This window comes from Musca autumnalis, unplaced genomic scaffold (assembly GCF_047663935.1).
Source record: "Musca autumnalis isolate F117 unplaced genomic scaffold, ASM4766393v1 scaffold_5, whole genome shotgun sequence".
Classification (NCBI taxonomy): domain Eukaryota; kingdom Metazoa; phylum Arthropoda; class Insecta; order Diptera; family Muscidae; genus Musca; species Musca autumnalis.
Genome location: NW_027412088.1, coordinates 93,824,773 through 93,841,493, shown reverse-complemented (window position 1 = coordinate 93,841,493; position 16,721 = coordinate 93,824,773). Strand labels below are relative to the sequence as shown.

Sequence of the window (16,721 nt, the reverse complement as noted above, 5' to 3'; positions counted from 1 at the left end):
AAACATTATTTTGACATGTCTCTTTCTCTTTAATTTTGAAAATAGTAATATATCAAAATATATTGAAAATACAAAATTATTCAGAATTTATGGAAAAAATTAATAATATGTGTGTAGTTAAATATGGAAGATACATTTGAAGGAAAGTCAATTGCTTTTCCTATTCATTTATTGTATATTTTATGTGTTTTCTGTTCAAATTTTAGTGAAAACAAGGAAACAAAAATGAAGGAAATTTTGTTTATGTTTCTGTTAATTACGAATGGTGTCGTGGAAACGGGTTAATTCGTGTACGTCGTTCGACAGGCGAACAACGTAATTGAAACGCTCGTGTGAACATGACATAAATTATTTGATTCCCCATACAAAATTCTGAGAACGAACGACGATTTTTCTACGTTGTTCAAGTAGAAATACTCTCTGAACAACGATAAAATATGTCCCATCTCTAACAAATGAGAGCATTTATCGAAATAAATTAATTATGACAGACAAAATACAAAATGAACATATGTAGGGCTTTTTTAGAAAAACTGCGAAACATGAATGAAAAGTAAACGGTTCAACGATTTGTATACATTTAAAGCATAGCAAATTTTCTATTCTCTTTCATTGCAGTTACAAATCTAGAAACAAAAGTCAAATACCTACCTGAAAGTCTATATACACAAATATTTGCTCTGTTCCAGAACCTGCAAGAAGCTACTATATTTTACTACGATAACAATTTTTCCTTTATGTTATCGAAAAAAATAGTAAAAATTAGTAGATTCTTGCAGTACTGGAACATACCAATTGTTTTGACATGTCTCTCTCTCATTAATTTTGAAAATAGATACATATGAAAATGTACAGAAAATACCAAAATTTTCAGAATTAATGGAAAATATGAATGAAAAGTGTACAATTAAATGTAAAATATATATTCGCAGGAAAGGTTAGTGTTTATCCTGCTCATCTAATATATGTTACACGTGTTATGTGTTCAAATTCTCATAAAAACGAGGAAACAAAAGTAAGGAAAATTAAATTTTGTTTATTTTAATTACGAATGATGTCGTGGAAACGGGTTAATTAGTGTATGTATTTCGAGAGGCGAACAACGTACTTCAAACGCTCGTGTGAACATGACCTTTGGTTATCAAACAGACCTAAGCAAATTATTTGACTTAGTTCCACACTTATTCGCACATGTTCTACTCGAATTCATCATACTATATTACTAATCTCACAACAAGGGGTCCCAGCCTTATGGGCGGAGGCTAAAAAGCAGCATTACATTCTTGCTTAAGACAGTTCTGGTAAAATAATAATGGACAAAGAAAAAATGACTCAGAAGTTCTTTATACTTTTATCAGAAATAGCTTAAGCAAGTTTACCTGCCGCTCATGTGTCACTTAAGGCCTCGGTATATAAGCGGCTGACTTTCTTCTAGTAAAACACTAAAAGGCGAATGGCAATCTAGTTCAAGTTAACTAAACTAGAATGCCATGCTTCTTAAATACCGAGGCCTTTACTTTAGCCGTAAAAGAGGTGGTTCATAAGCAGCATGGCATGCTTATTCGTATATGGTAAAACCCGAAAAAGTTTTACGATCGATTAATGCTAGATTCACCCTTTCGCCAACCATATGCTATATAATATGACTGAATTTCTTTTAAAATGAAGTGTTTTAGGAAGGGTCTCATAATATGGATCATTAAAATTAATTTACGTGGAAGCTGTGTTGGCATCACTGTAGAAAAATGTCTAAAAATGATTTGAAGCCAACAAGTTTTTTTTGTTTTCCTTTCCGATTTCAGGCTTAATCTTACTTTTTATAGACCAATGCCAAAGAATGACTCAAAGAATACTCCATGGGCAACATGATACTAGTGTATGATTTTTCGATATCTCCAGTGCATCCACCTAAAATTGATGCTGACATTTTGAAGGCGGAATTTTGGTTTTTTTTTAGATTTTTTATACCCTCAGCCTTTAGGCTATGAAGGGTATATACACTTTCATACGGGCAAAATGTGCCTCATCGAAACAATGGTTTTAGACCCCAAGTATGTTTGGACGAAATGTGTTTCAGACAATTTGGAGTCGATTGAGCAATGTCCGTCCGTCTGTCTGTCTGTCTGTCTGGCTGGCTGGAGCGCACGATAACTCTCGAACGGATAAACCGATTCGGTTCAAATTTTGGCTTTCGTAATATTTTACCCAAACTTAGTTTAAGTTCGAAGATGGGCTATATCGGTCCACTCCTTCCGGTACCTCCCCCACAAAAGTTCGAAAATGTTCGGAAAATTTGTGCGCACGATAACTCTTGAAGGGAGTAACCGATTTGGTCCATACTTTGCCCATCGTGGAGCGTGTACCAGACTTAGATAAGGTTTCAATATGGACTCAATCGGTCCACTCCTTGGGGTACCTCCCACACAAAATTTCGGAAAAGTTCAGTTTAGGGCCAGCTCTCGAATCGCTTTGATTTTTGTTTTAGCAGCTAGTATTCACTGCCCTCCATACGACGGTACAAGTTTCAGCAGGAGCAAAACCATACTTCCCGAGAGAATAGCCTGAAAGTTGCAAAAAAAACCCTATGACACCGTGTGAGGTGGTTGAAGCGCAAGATAACTCTCGAACGGAACTGCCGATTCGGTCCAAAATTTGGCCTTAGTAATATTTTGTCCAAACATAGTTTAAGTTTGAAGATAAGCCATATCGGTCAACTCTTTCAGGTACCTCCCCCACAACAGTTCAAAAATGTTCGGAAAAATTGTTCGTACGGTAACTCTTGAAGGTAGTTGCCAAATTGGTCTATACTTTATACATCCTAATACATCTACCAGATATAGATCAGGTTCAAATATGGACTATATTTGTCCACTCCATCCCGTACCTCCCACACAAAATTTCGGATAAGTTCACTTTAAGACCTGCTATGGAATCACTTTGATTTTTGTTGAGACAACTTGCATTCGTTGCCTCAATTACGATGGTAAAAGTTTTTTTAGGGGCAAGTCCATACTTCTTGAGCAAACAGCCTGAAGAGTGTAAAAACATCCTAAGGCACCATATGTTGTGGCTGGAGATCCACTTCCATAACGGTCAATGTCGATCCATTCCTTTTAGTATCTCCTCCGCAAAACTTTTGAACTTTAATCCTAATCAACATTGTTGTCGGTTCAAATATCCAAAATTTTTAAAACCCCCTAAATACATACGTATTTTGGGATTTTTTTTTTAATATACACAGGCTGAGGGTATATCTCTGTCGGCAAAGCCGACTGATACTTTTTTACTTGTTTATACCCTACACCACTATGTGGGGAGGGTATTATAAGTTGGTTTTGGCCAAAAAGTTTGTAACGCATCGAAATAATGGTCGTAGACCCATACTTATATATACCAAAACGAATGTCTCGACGAGCTGAGTCGATCTCGATCCATCTAAACCTTGTAATCACGCTACAGGTCGCAATTTTGATCGGATCGTCACGAAATTTTGGATGTTGATGGGGGTCCCGGAGGGGAAGAAGCCTATTGATTTTGGTGATGGTCGAATAATATTTATGGGTCCGAAAGGGCAAAAAACTTAGGTGGGTAAAAAGACAACGTTTTTTTCCAAAGCGAATATCTCAGCTTTTGTATGGGGTATACCAATAACAAAACCTGACAATGAAAGTAGAAAATATCACCTTTCTAATGATGTAGGTGCTCGTAGGTGATCAAACAACGAAGATATCACAATAGTAGCAAATAAAACCCCCAATTTTAATTTTTGCGATTTTAATTATATTGACGAATATCACAGCATTGGTTGTAAACTTTCCAAAAGCAAAGCCTGACTATGAAAGTAGAAGATCCCGTCTTTACAATGATGCATACTAGGTCGGCGTAGGTAACCAAATGACGGAGATATCACAATAGTCGGTAATACATCCCATTTTTCTATTTTTTGGAAATCACGCTACAGGTCGCATTTTTGATCGGATCGTCACGAAAATTTGAGGGTTAATGGGGGTCTCACAGAAGAAGAAGCCTATTGATTTTGGTGATGGTCGGATAATATTTGGGGGTCGGAATGGACAAACACTTATTTTGAGAAAAGTTGGCAAGGAAAGTTGAAAATATCACCTTTACAACGATGTAAAGTAGGTTGTCGTAGGTGGTCAAATAGCAGAGATATGGCAATAGTAGATAATGCATCCCATTTTCCGATTTTTTTTGTAATCACGCTACAGGTCGCAATTTTGATCAGATCGTCACGAAATTTTGGGGGTTAATGAGGGTCCCAAAGTGAAAGAAGCCTATTGATTTTGATGATGGTCGGGTAATATTCAGGGGTCGGAATGGGCAAACACTTATTTGGAGGAAGGTCAACGTTTTATTTCAAAGCCAATATCTCTGTTTCTTTAAGAGGTACATCTAATGCAAAACCTGGCAAGGAAAGTAGAAAATATCACCTTTACAACGATGCAAAGTAGGTTGTCGTAGGTGGTCAAATAGCAGAGATGTCGCAATAGTCGGTAATGCATCCCATTTTCTGATTTGTTTGTAATCACGCTACAGGTCGCAATTTTGATCGGATCGTCACGAAATTTTGGGGGTTAATGGGGGTCCCACGGAGGAAGAAAGAAGCCTATTTAGTTTGGTGATGGTCGGATAATATTCAGGAGTCGGAATAAGCGAAAAGCTTATGTGGAGAAGAGTCAACGTTTTTTTTTTTATGCGAATATCTCCGCTTCTGGTTGGAGTATTCCAAAAGGAATACCCGTCAATGGAAGAAGAAAAGATCTCGTTTATATTGATGCAACGTATGTTGCAAACCGAGCAAACCGAGATATTGGAAAATTCAGTAAAAAACCCAATTTTTCCATTTTTTTGAATTCACGCTACAAGTTGGAATTTTGATCGGATAGTGACGAAATTTTGGGGATAGATGGGGCCCCACAGGGGAATAAGCCTATTGATTTTGGTGATAGTCGGATAATATTTAGGGATCGGAGTGGGGAAAAACTCATTTGGGGACAAATTCAAAGTTTTATTCTTTGTGAATATATCGGATTCTACACCATTTTCAACTGTAATTCAGAAAATACCAGTTGTAATTCAGACATTTTATTTGAAATTCAGATGTTTTATTTGTAATTCAGACATTATATTTGGAATTCAGATATTCCATTTGAAATTCAGAAATTGTATTTGAAATTCGGAACTCGTCAATTTAAATTCAGAAATTCCATTTTAAATTCAGATAATTCATTTAAATTTCAGAAAATTTCAATTGAAATTCATAAATTCCATATTTTTTTCCACTTCATATTCAGAAGGAGTTTCCACTTTAAATTCAGAAAATATCAGTTGAAATTCAGAATATCCATTTTAAATTCAGAACACGTCAATTGAAATTCAGATATTCCATTTGAAATTCAGAATATTTCAATTGAAATTCAGAAAATTTCATTTACATTTCAGAATACTAATAACAAATTAAAATTAACTTCACATAATTCCTAAGAACATAGTGTCCATAGGATTTTTAGTCTTCGATTGTATGAAGAGCCAAAACCACGTGGTGGTAAAAAACCAAATATACTATCAGAAGCAGAAGTTGATGAAAACTAAATGAATATATACGAGAGGGAAAGCAGGTAATTTTTATGGACGAAACCAATTTTAACCTTTTTTGCAAAAGGAGCCACGGATGGTCTCGCACTGGTACTAGGGCAGTGAAAATTCTCCCAACGTCCAGAGGTCCAAATGTCCATCTCATTGGAGCAATAGGCGCGTGCGGCATAATAAAAATCGATCGACGCCGTGGAGCATTCAGAGGAAACGATGCAAAAGAGTGGGTCCAGTCGGTTTGTCCAAGTGGGTGGAAATGGGGAACCAATTGTCGGAACTCGTTCTTGCTGTGGCTAACGCTCCATGTCACAATAGATTGGAGGAAATATTTTTGCAATCCCCCGCGTCTCTTTTACGATTAGCGCCTTATTCTCCTCAATTAAACCTAATCGAAATTATATGGGGTAAAATATAAACTTATGTTAAAGGGAATTTGGTCATTCCAACCGTGACACCAACAAACATCGGTCAGCAGAGGTTGCAATATTTGGAATCTGCAATAGACGAAGCTTTGTTAACTATTAGTGTCGGCGACTGCAGTCGAGCCATTCAACACTCCTCAACATTCCGCGAAGAAGCCCTATCTCTGGAAGATATACCGGTGAGACGATAGATTATTTTATATTTGTTTTTAACTGTTAACACTATGTATTTACATAGTGTAAAATTTTATTCAACCTCCATTTTTTCCGAATTATACAAGATATGAAGTTTTTAACTTTCATTATATTTTGCGTCATGTGTTTGGAGTAAACTCAGTTATTCATTTGCATTCAAATCCAATTTATATAAGAATTATACAAGAAAAACTAAAAAAAGTCAAAAATTGGTGTAAAAAATTTGGCTCATTTGAATAGAACCCCCCTTTAAAACTTGGGAATGCAGAAAGATTGTGTTAGAATAACGATGCATATTCACTCTATGTTGAAAACGAAGTACTTTCAGTACTATTCAGTAAATGGATATCCCTCCTGATTAAGGATACATCCGTATATCCTGCTTTGGCAAGGATTCTTTAAATAATCAGGTGTAATGCCCAACAAAGCTTGCTTATTTCTGTCAACAAGTTTATTTTTGGAAGCGTACTGCCTCCTAGAGTCGTTTATTTTACGCATAAGTCATTCCCATACAGTTTAGAGAATATTTACCAGTGTAGAATATGGTGGCCCCTCCAGGATATCCGTATTTCTACTCAAATATTTAAGTTTCGATGACTCGAAGTGTACAAAAGTTTATAAAATCGTAATGAAATTGCCACTCGGGATAACCGAAAATGTTTCTCAATACTGGAAATGTCTGTTTAGAACTCCTTTATAAGTTATCGTGCGCATTTAGGGTGAACTAAATTGACGCCCAAGTCCTTGATAATTAGTAATGCGTTCCAGCACAATAAAAACACATTCATCGCTACAGAAACAATTTAGAAGATGGTCTTCCATTCAATAGACGCGAAAATAATAGTTAAGCTGTAAACAGATACAACGTTTGATTAAAGTTTTGCGTTGGGCGTCGAGAAAAAAACAACAACAACAGGGCGACGACGATACCAAAGTCCAGCGTTTATCTGTTTGTCGGCATATATTTCAAATGAATTTGAATTTTTCGGCATCATGCCCAACAGTGTAAAAACGGCCAAAACGACACAAAACTTTACCCAAACGTTGTATCTGTTTACAGCTATATATAGTTAGGCAATTGTATACTTAATGAGGAGAGTCCTTAATAATTATGAAGGACTTGGGCGTTAATTTCTTTCACCCTAAGTGCGCACGACAATTTACAAAGGAGTTCTAAAACAGGCATTTCCAGTATTGAGAAACATTTTCGGTTATCCCGAGTGGCAATTTCATCACGATTTTATAAATTTTTGTACACTTCGAGTCATCAAAACTTAAAGATTTGAATATAAATGCGGATATCCTGGAGGGGCCACCATATTCTACACTGGTAAATATTCTCTAAACTGTATGGGAATGACTTATGCGTAAAATAAACGACTCTAGGAGGCAGTACGCTTCCAAAAATAAACTTGTTGACAGAAATAAGCAAGCTTTGTTGGGCATTACACCTGATTATTTAAAGAATCCTTGTCAAAGCAGGATATACGGATGTATCCTTAATCAGGAGGGATATCCATTTACTGAATAGTACTGAAAGTACTTCGTTTTCAATATACACCATTTTCAACTGTTATTCCGAAAATACCAGTTGTAATTCAGACATTTTATTTGAAATTCAGATGTTTTATTTGTAATTCAGACATTATATTTGTAATTCAGATATTCCGTTTCAAATTCAGAATACTTCATTTGAATTTCAGATTTTCCATTTGAAATTCAGAAATTCCATTTGAAATTCAGAATATTGCAATTGAAATTCAGATATTCCATTTGAAATTCGGAATTTCCATTTGATATTCAGAATTTTTCTATTGAAATTCCGAATTTCCATTTGAAATTCAGGAATTCCATTTAAAATTCAGATATTCCTTTTTAAATTCAGAACACGTCAATTGAAATTAAGATTTTTCATTTGAAATTCAGAAATTCCATTTGAAATTCAGAATACATCAATTGAAATTCAGAAATTTTGAATTGAAATTCAGAAAATAATCTATTAAACATATTTTTAATGATGTATTGAGTTTTATTTACATTAACAAGAAAAACAGCGAACGGCTAAAGTGATGATAGGATTGTAAATAAAATGGCGGAAAATTAAGGACGCATAGCAATGACAATACAACGCATATAATCAATATGCTATGTAAATACATAGTGTTAACAGTTAAAAACAAATGTAAAATAACCTATCGTCCCACCGGTATATCATCCAGAGATAGGGCTTCTTCGTGGAGTGTTGAGGAGTGTTGAATGGCTCGACTGCAGTCGCCGACACTAATAGTTAACAAAGCTTCGTCTATTATAGATTCCAAATATTGCAACCTCTTCTGACCGATGTTTGGTCGTGTCACGGTTGGAATGGTCACAAGTTTTTATTTTACCCATATAATTTTGATTGGGTTTAATTGAGGAGGATAAGGCGCTAATCATAAAAGAGACGCGGGGGATTGCAAAAATATTTCCTCCAATCTATTGTGACATGGAGCGTTATTCACAACAAGAACGAGTTCCGACAATTAGTTCCTCATTTCCACCCATTTGGACAAAACCGACTGGACCCACTCTTTTGCATCGTTTCCTCTGAAGGCTCCACGGCGTCGATACGTTTTTATTATACTGCACGCGCCTATCGCTCCAATGAGATGAACATTTGGACCTCTGGACGTTGGTAGAATTTGCACTGCCCTAGTGCCAGGTTAATTTTTGAGTTAATTTGTTATTAGTATTCTAAATTATAAATGAAATTTTCTGAATTTTAATTGAAATATTCTGAATTTCAAATGGAATATCTGAATTTCAAATGAATATTCTGAATTTCAATTGACGTGTTCTGAATTTAAAATGGATATTCTGAATTTCAACTGATATTTTCTGAATTTAAAGTGGAAACTCCGAATTTCAATTGAAATATTCTGAATTTCAAATGGAATATCTGAATTTCAAATGGAATATATGAATTCCAATTGAAATTTTCTGAAATTTAAATGAATTATCTGAATTTAAAATGGAATATCTGAATTTAAATTGACGAGTTCCGAATTTCAAATACAATTTCTGAATTTCTAATGGAATATCTGAATTCCAAATACAATGTCTGAATTACAAATAAAACATCTGAATTTCAAATAAAATGTCTGAATTACACCTGGTATTTTCTGAATTACAGTTGAAAATGGTGTAGAGTGAATATGCATCGCTATTCTAACACAATCTTTCTGTATTCCCAAGTTTTAAAGGGGGGTTCTATTCAAATGAGCCAAATTTTTTACTCCAATTTTTGACTTTTTTTAGTTTTTCTTGTATAATTCTTATATAAGTTTGATTTGAATGCAAATGAATGACTAAGTTTACTCCAAACACATGACGCAAAATATAATAAAAGTTAAAAACATCATATCTTGTATAATTCGGAAAAAATGGAGGTTGAATAAAATTTTGCAGGGGGGTTCTATTCAAGTGAGCGGCAGTGTATTGATTATATGCGTTGTATTGTCATTGTTATGCATTCTTAATTTTCCGCCATTTTATTTATAATCTTATCATCACTTTAGTCGTTCGCTGTTTTTCTTGTTAATGTAAATAAAACTCAATATATTATTAAAAATATGTTTAATAGATTATTTTCTGAATTTCAATTGAATATTTCTGAATTTCAATTGAAAATTTCTTAATTTCAATTGATGTATTCTGAATTTCAAATGGAATTTCTGAATTTCAAATGAAAAATCTGAATTTCAATTGACGTGTTCTGAATTTAAAATGGAATATCTGAATTTTAAATGGAATTCCTGAATTTCAAATGGAAATTCGGAATATCAATAGAAAAATTCTGAATATCAAATGGAAATTCCGAATTTCAAATGGAATATCTGAATATCAATTGCACTATTCTGAATTTCAAATGGAATTTCTGATATTCAAATGGAAAATCTGAAATTCAAATGAAGTATTCTGAATTTGAAACGGAATATCTGAATTACAAATAGAATGTCTGAATTACAAATAAAACATCTGAATTTCAAATAAAATGTCTGAATTACAACTGGTATTTTCTGAATTACAGTTGAAAATGGTGTAGTAGGCGTATTCCAACGGCAAAGTCTGTCAATGGAAGAAGAAAATATTACCTTTACATTGGTGTAAAGCAAGTTGGCGAAGGTGGTCAAACAAGAGAGATACCACAATAGTCGGTAATGCATCCAATTCTTCCATTTTTTGCAATCAAGCTACAGGTCGTAATGTTGATCGGACGGTCACGAAATTTTGGTAGCTTATGGGGGTCCCAGAGAGAAAGAGGCATATTATTTTTGGTGGTAGTCGGATTATATTCCCTAAAAGAAATGTTTACCAGTGAAAAGCTTATGCACAGGGGTAGTGGTGTAGGGTATCACATGGTCGGCCCCATCCCGACTATAGCCTTTGCTCACTTGTTTTAATAATCCGGACGCACAACGGGATATGGAATCCTTTATACGCGATTATATTTTCGAAAACGAGATAAGCAAGTAATGTACAGAGATACGCGAGTAATGTCGGTCTTTTACTCAAAAAAGAATGTGGAGGCACATCCGCGAATGGGTTCTACTGCAATCGGATACGCATCAAAATCGTAGATCTTAAAATTCGGTATAGAAGTTTCTGTTACTCCTATGATTGAAAATGGGTTATATCGGTTCACGTTTCGATACATCTCGATATTTTTGATATTGTGAAGGTTGTGGCCTCAATATCCCACCGAACCAGTCTTCGCTTTGAACCAGAAATTTGTTATTGTAGGTCCACGTCTGGATATAGTCCCCATAGGACGGTACCTCCCAATTTTCGGTATTTTGAAGGTTGTGGTCTCAATATCCAATCGAAATGGCTTAAATCTGGTATTTAGTCTTTGTTGGGGGTTATAAAACATTCACCTTGAATTTATCGGTATAGGTCTACTTCTTCATATAGCCTCCATAGAAGGGTACCTTCCGATTTAAGGTATTTTGAAGGTTGTGGCCTTAATATCCCACCAAAATGGCTGAAAGTTGGTATTAAGTCTCCATTAGAGGTATAACATTTTCCAAAAGAGAATTATCAGTATAGGTTCACGCCTTTATATAGCGCCCCAAATAACGGCACCTCCCTAATTTCGGTATTGTTAAAAATTTCTTTGTCTTTATCAAAACGAAATGGATGAAATTAAGTATTTAGTCTTCGATGGGGATATAAAATATTCCAGAAGAGAGTTATGAGTATTGGTCATCGATTTCACACAACCCCCGTAAAAGGGTACCTCCCGATTTTCGGTATTTCGAAGGTTGTGGGCTCAATATCCCACCGAAATGGCTGAACATTTGTATTTGGTTTTCCTTTGGGGGTATACAATTATCCACCTATAATTTGTCGTTATTGGTCCACATCTGAATATAGCCCCCATTAAAGTTCACCTTCCGATTTTCGGTATTTTGAAGGTTGTGTCCTCAATATCTAACGGTATACAAATTTTGCACCAGAAATTTGTCGGTATAGATCCACATCTTCATATAGCCCCCATAGAGGCGACCTACCGATTTTCGGTATTTTGAAGGTTTGAGCGTAATTATCAAACCGTAATGACTAAAATTTGGTACTCCCGATTTTCGATATTTTGAAGGCTGAAATTGGACATTTAGTTTTTGTTGGGGATATAAATGTTTCCACCTGAAATTTGTCGGTATAGGTCGACATCTTTATACAGCCCCATAGAAGGGTACCTCCCGATTTTCGATATTATGAAAGATGTAGCCTCAATATCCCATCGAAATGACTGATGATTGCTATTTAGTCTTCACTTGGGTTAAACAACATTCCACCTTAAATTTGTCGGTATAGGTTCACGTCTTCATACAGCCCCCATAGAACGGAACATCGCGATTTTCGGTATTTTTAAATTATTGCCAACCTTATTGAACCGAAATTACTGAAATTTGGTCTTTCGTCTTCGCTAAGGGTAACACACATTATAACAGGTACAAAACACTCAAGCAAAAAATCAGACAGTATAGGTCCACGGCTATACCAAACTAAAGGTAACACATGATTTAAGATTTTTTCAAGTGACATTTTTGTACCGAATTGATGTTAATTGGAAGCTAGAAAACTTTCTCGCAAAATGCCGTCCATTTATACAAAGGTTTTAGTATAGTCCCAATGAACCGGTACTGCTCAATTTTATACATATATTTTTTATTTATTTTGGACTCTCAATGGGTAGAAACCCCCAGGCAGAAAATAATCAATATGAAGTCATTTGCATCAGTTAACGAATATGCCTTAACGTAAAGGAAGAGCTCAGTACTTTCACAAACGAAAGAAAACTAATTGTTTCTATTTCCTTCAATACTGTTCGTGGTGGAGGGTGTAAAATGTTCGGCCCGACCGAACTTATCACCGTTCTTACTGTTTTTTTTATAAATTCTCCAAATTCCGAGCTATTTCAATGAAATTATTTTGTTTTACAATAAACGGTTGTTATATGAAAAGTACACTTATCCCCTTCCCATTTTTTGCAGATTCAATACCGTCGTGCCGATATGGCAATCGGAGGCCTGGGTGTACTCATGCCGAACATCAATAGGTTTAGTATTTCCTATACACATCACACTTCACCGTATGTTTTTGTTGTTAGGGGAGGACGTCCCTTCGGTCCCATAACCCAGCTGCTAAATCCACTCGAAGAAAATGTCTGGCGTGCACTTTTAGCTCAGCTGCTTATTTTAATTTTCCTAATCGATTGGATTGAAAGACGTGGCAAAAAATCTTTGCGAAATTTCATACTGGGTTCACATAATAAATGTTCAATACATCATTTATTTGTCACCCTACTGGGTAGTCCGCTGCCAAGCTATGCTGTACCTCGGCGAAACTTTGCCCGTTTTATATTCATTGCCTGGCTGCTGTGGACAATGGAATTGCGTAACTTTTATCAGGGTAAAATGTTCGATACCCTACGTTTGGCCAAACGACAACCCACACCCAAAACAATTCGTGAACTCAACGATCGGGACTATACCTTGCTGGCACTACATTATGGCAACTATTATCCCCACAATAAAACCATAATCGTAGACGAGAGTTCGGATCGTTTGAATATCCTCAACACCGTGGATATGCCGTTTACAACAACAGCAATTCTAGATTTTCTTGCCTATTACAACATGGCCAATTGGAAGAGGTCTAAACTAACTTTTGTGGAGGAAATTATTTATGTCTATCATTCGGCTATGTTCTTTCCGAAACATTCGATTTTGTTGCCCAGCTTTAATCGGAAATTTAAATTGTTATCGGATGCTGGCATTACTTCGTATGTGGCCCGTCAACATGTTCATCCATATTTTCGTAGTACCAAAGCACCACACCTCAATAGCGATGAGTTACCTCAAATAACCCATAAAAATCTAAGTGGCCTGTACTTGATTTACCTGGCAATGAATGGAATGGCTTTGATGATATTCATATTGGAATTGGGCTCAAAGAAATTTCAACCACTGAAGCGCGTAATTGAACGTTTAAATTGAAAATTTTTTATGTTAAGTATAAGAGAATTATAAACATCTTTTTTTGCTCTAATAAACAAGTACAATAATAAATAATTAAAGAATAAATAAATGAAATGAAATAAAATCAAACGGGTGGTATTGAGCTACATATATTCTCTAGAATTCCTCTGTATTCCTCTTCTTCTTTATTTGCGCATCCGTGTTTCGGATATATTCGATCATATAACAATTACAGATTATTTGTTGATTTACAATTTTTCTTATGTTTAACAAAAATGGATTTTTATAAATATAGATATCTGTTTTTGGCGGCATTCAATAAACTTCTTTTATTTTGATGTCCGGTCCATGTTAGAATATTTTTCAGCCACGAAACTTCTTTTCTTCATCTGCATGGTCTACCATCAACTGATCCTTTGATAATTTTTTGCAGAAGAATATATTTATCATTTCTCATAATATGTCCCAGGTATGACACTTTTCTGGTTTTTACTGTTTTAAGGAGTTGGCGATCTTGATTCATTCTTCTTAGTGCCTCGTCATTTCTTATGCGATCTGTCCACGGTATTTTAAGTATTTTTCGGTATATCCAAATTTCAAATGATTCCAGTTTTTTTTTTCATCTATCGCCTTTATTGTCCATGTTTCTGATGCATATAATAAAACAGACCAGATGTAGCATTTGATTAATCTGGTTTTAGTATGTATACCGATGTCATGACTTGTCAGTATCTTGTTGTATCTGTAAAATGCATCCCTTGCCATTTCTATACGACAAGTTATTTCTTTCGAAACATCCCATTTTTCATTTATGGTAACTCCTAAATATTTATAGTTTTTTACTTTTTCTATTGCGGTGTTTTGTATGTTCAACGTACTGTTGTTATACGTATTTTTTCGGCTGATGGTCATGTATTTTGTTTTCTTTTTGTTGATTTTTAATCCATACAATTCACTTACATCTGTGAGTTTGTCAATAAGTTTTTGTAGACCGGATATGGTGCTAGCGAATATTGTCGTGTCGTCCGCGTATCTGATATTGTTGATAATCATCCCATGTATTTGTACTCCTATTCTTTGGTGCTCTATAGCCTCCATAAATATTCGTTGGGAGTATATATTAAATAACAACGGCGAAAGGATACATCCTTGCCGTACCCCCTTTGAAATCGTTACTTCTTCCGTCATTTCTCCGTTTATATCGATGTATGCCGCCTGTTTCCAATATAAATTTCGTATACATCGTATATCCTTGTCGCTTATGTTAATCGTTTTCAAAATTTCTATCAGTTTATCGTGACGAACTGTGTCGAAAGCTTTTTCGTAGTCAACGAAACATATAAATACAGTCGAAATCGCTTATAACGTCGGTCAAGGGACCGACCAAAATCGGACGCTATAAGCGATAGTCGTTATAAACGATACTTATAAAAGAGGCGAAATTTTATTACGTATAGTGACTTTTGGGTATAAATACGTTGTTTTATTACTTTTTCGCCTATTTACATACGTATGAATGACTTAAAAACAAAATAATAAAAAATAACTATATTAAATACATTCTTCAGCAGATATATTATGTAAATATGGGACACTAGCAAAGTGCCCGCTTCTTCGTATGCGGAAAGGATATAAAAAACAAATAAACAATATAAAATTAAAAATGGCGAACACTGAAAATTTTATTGCGCTAATACCAATTTTAATCAATATTTATTGTTATTTTAGTACTGTTCGTGCCTCTTTAGTTCGATTTTCAAAAAGATAAGCAGTATCTCACCCTTACATATTAACAGCGAGACCAACTTTGCACACCAATATTCACCCTAAATCCAAAGAATACTGATTCCAGCACTGTCTCTACACCCAACAACAAATTGAGTGCCATTGAGTACTCTTCGTACCCATAAGTACGATTTTCCAAAACTACCTTAATCCTTCACTTCAACAGTAACCTAAATTCCAAAAAAAACAGGATTCCAGCGCAACCGGTGCACTCAAATCCAAATTCTACCATTTGGTATATTTCGTGTCCATAAGTACGAATTTCAAAAACTACCTCCACGTATCAATACTACACTCCAACCGTAGTAATACCAAATTCCAGTATTCAAGCTCTATCTGCTCCCCCAAAAACCCACTGTACCAAATTTAGTACTTTTCGTTCCAATAAGTACGAATTTCAAAAACTACCTTAATCCTATACTCCAACAGTAATCTCAATTCCAAATTTAGGGTTTCCATGTCTATTCGTTCACTCAAATCCAAATTGTAAAAAATTTAATACCATTTAGTACTTTTCGTAAACATAAGTACGAATTTCCAAAACTACCTCAATTCTACAACAATAATCTCAATTCCAAATTTCAGGATTCCAGATTCCAAATCCCAATTGTACCAAATTTAGTACTTTTTGTACTCTAAGTACGAATTTCCAAAACTCCTTAGTTCTTCACTTCAACAGTAATGTCAATTCCCAATTTCAGGATTCCAGCTCTATCCGTTCACCCAAATTGTACCAAATTTAGCACCATTTATTACTTTTCGTACCCATAAGTACACATTTTCAAAACTACTTCCATTTTACTCTCCAACAGTAGGCTTAGTTCAAAATTTCAGGATTCCAGCTCTATCTGTTCGCACAAATCATAATTGTACCAAATTTAGTGCCATTTAGTACTTTTTGTGGCCATAGGTCCAAATTTCCAAACCTACCTCTATCCAACATTCCAACAGTAATCTTAATTTCGAATTTCAGGATTCCAAATGTATCCGAACACCCAAATCCAAATTGTACAAGATTTGGTATCATTTAGTACTTTTCGCATCCATAACCAAAAATTTCCAAAACTACCTCAATCCTACACTCCAACCAACAGTAATTTTAAGTCCAAATTTCATAATTCCTGCTATATCCGATCACTCAAATCCAAATTGTACAAAATTTAGTACCACTCAGTACTTTTTG

The 16,721-nt window shown here is 35.0% G+C and overlaps 1 protein-coding gene across 1 annotated transcript in view; it reads left to right on the top strand.

The window, feature by feature from the left end:
* Positions 1-13,862, top strand: part of LOC141386536 (uncharacterized) — a 34,619-nt gene extending 20,757 nt beyond the window's left edge. The window contains exon 3 of the mRNA XM_073955185.1: positions 12,767-13,862. Coding sequence (XP_073811286.1) covers positions 12,767-13,771 — 1,005 coding nt within the window. The 3' untranslated portion in view covers positions 13,772-13,862. The remainder of the gene's footprint in view (positions 1-12,766) is intronic.
* The last annotated feature ends 2,859 nt before the right edge of the window (positions 13,863-16,721 follow it).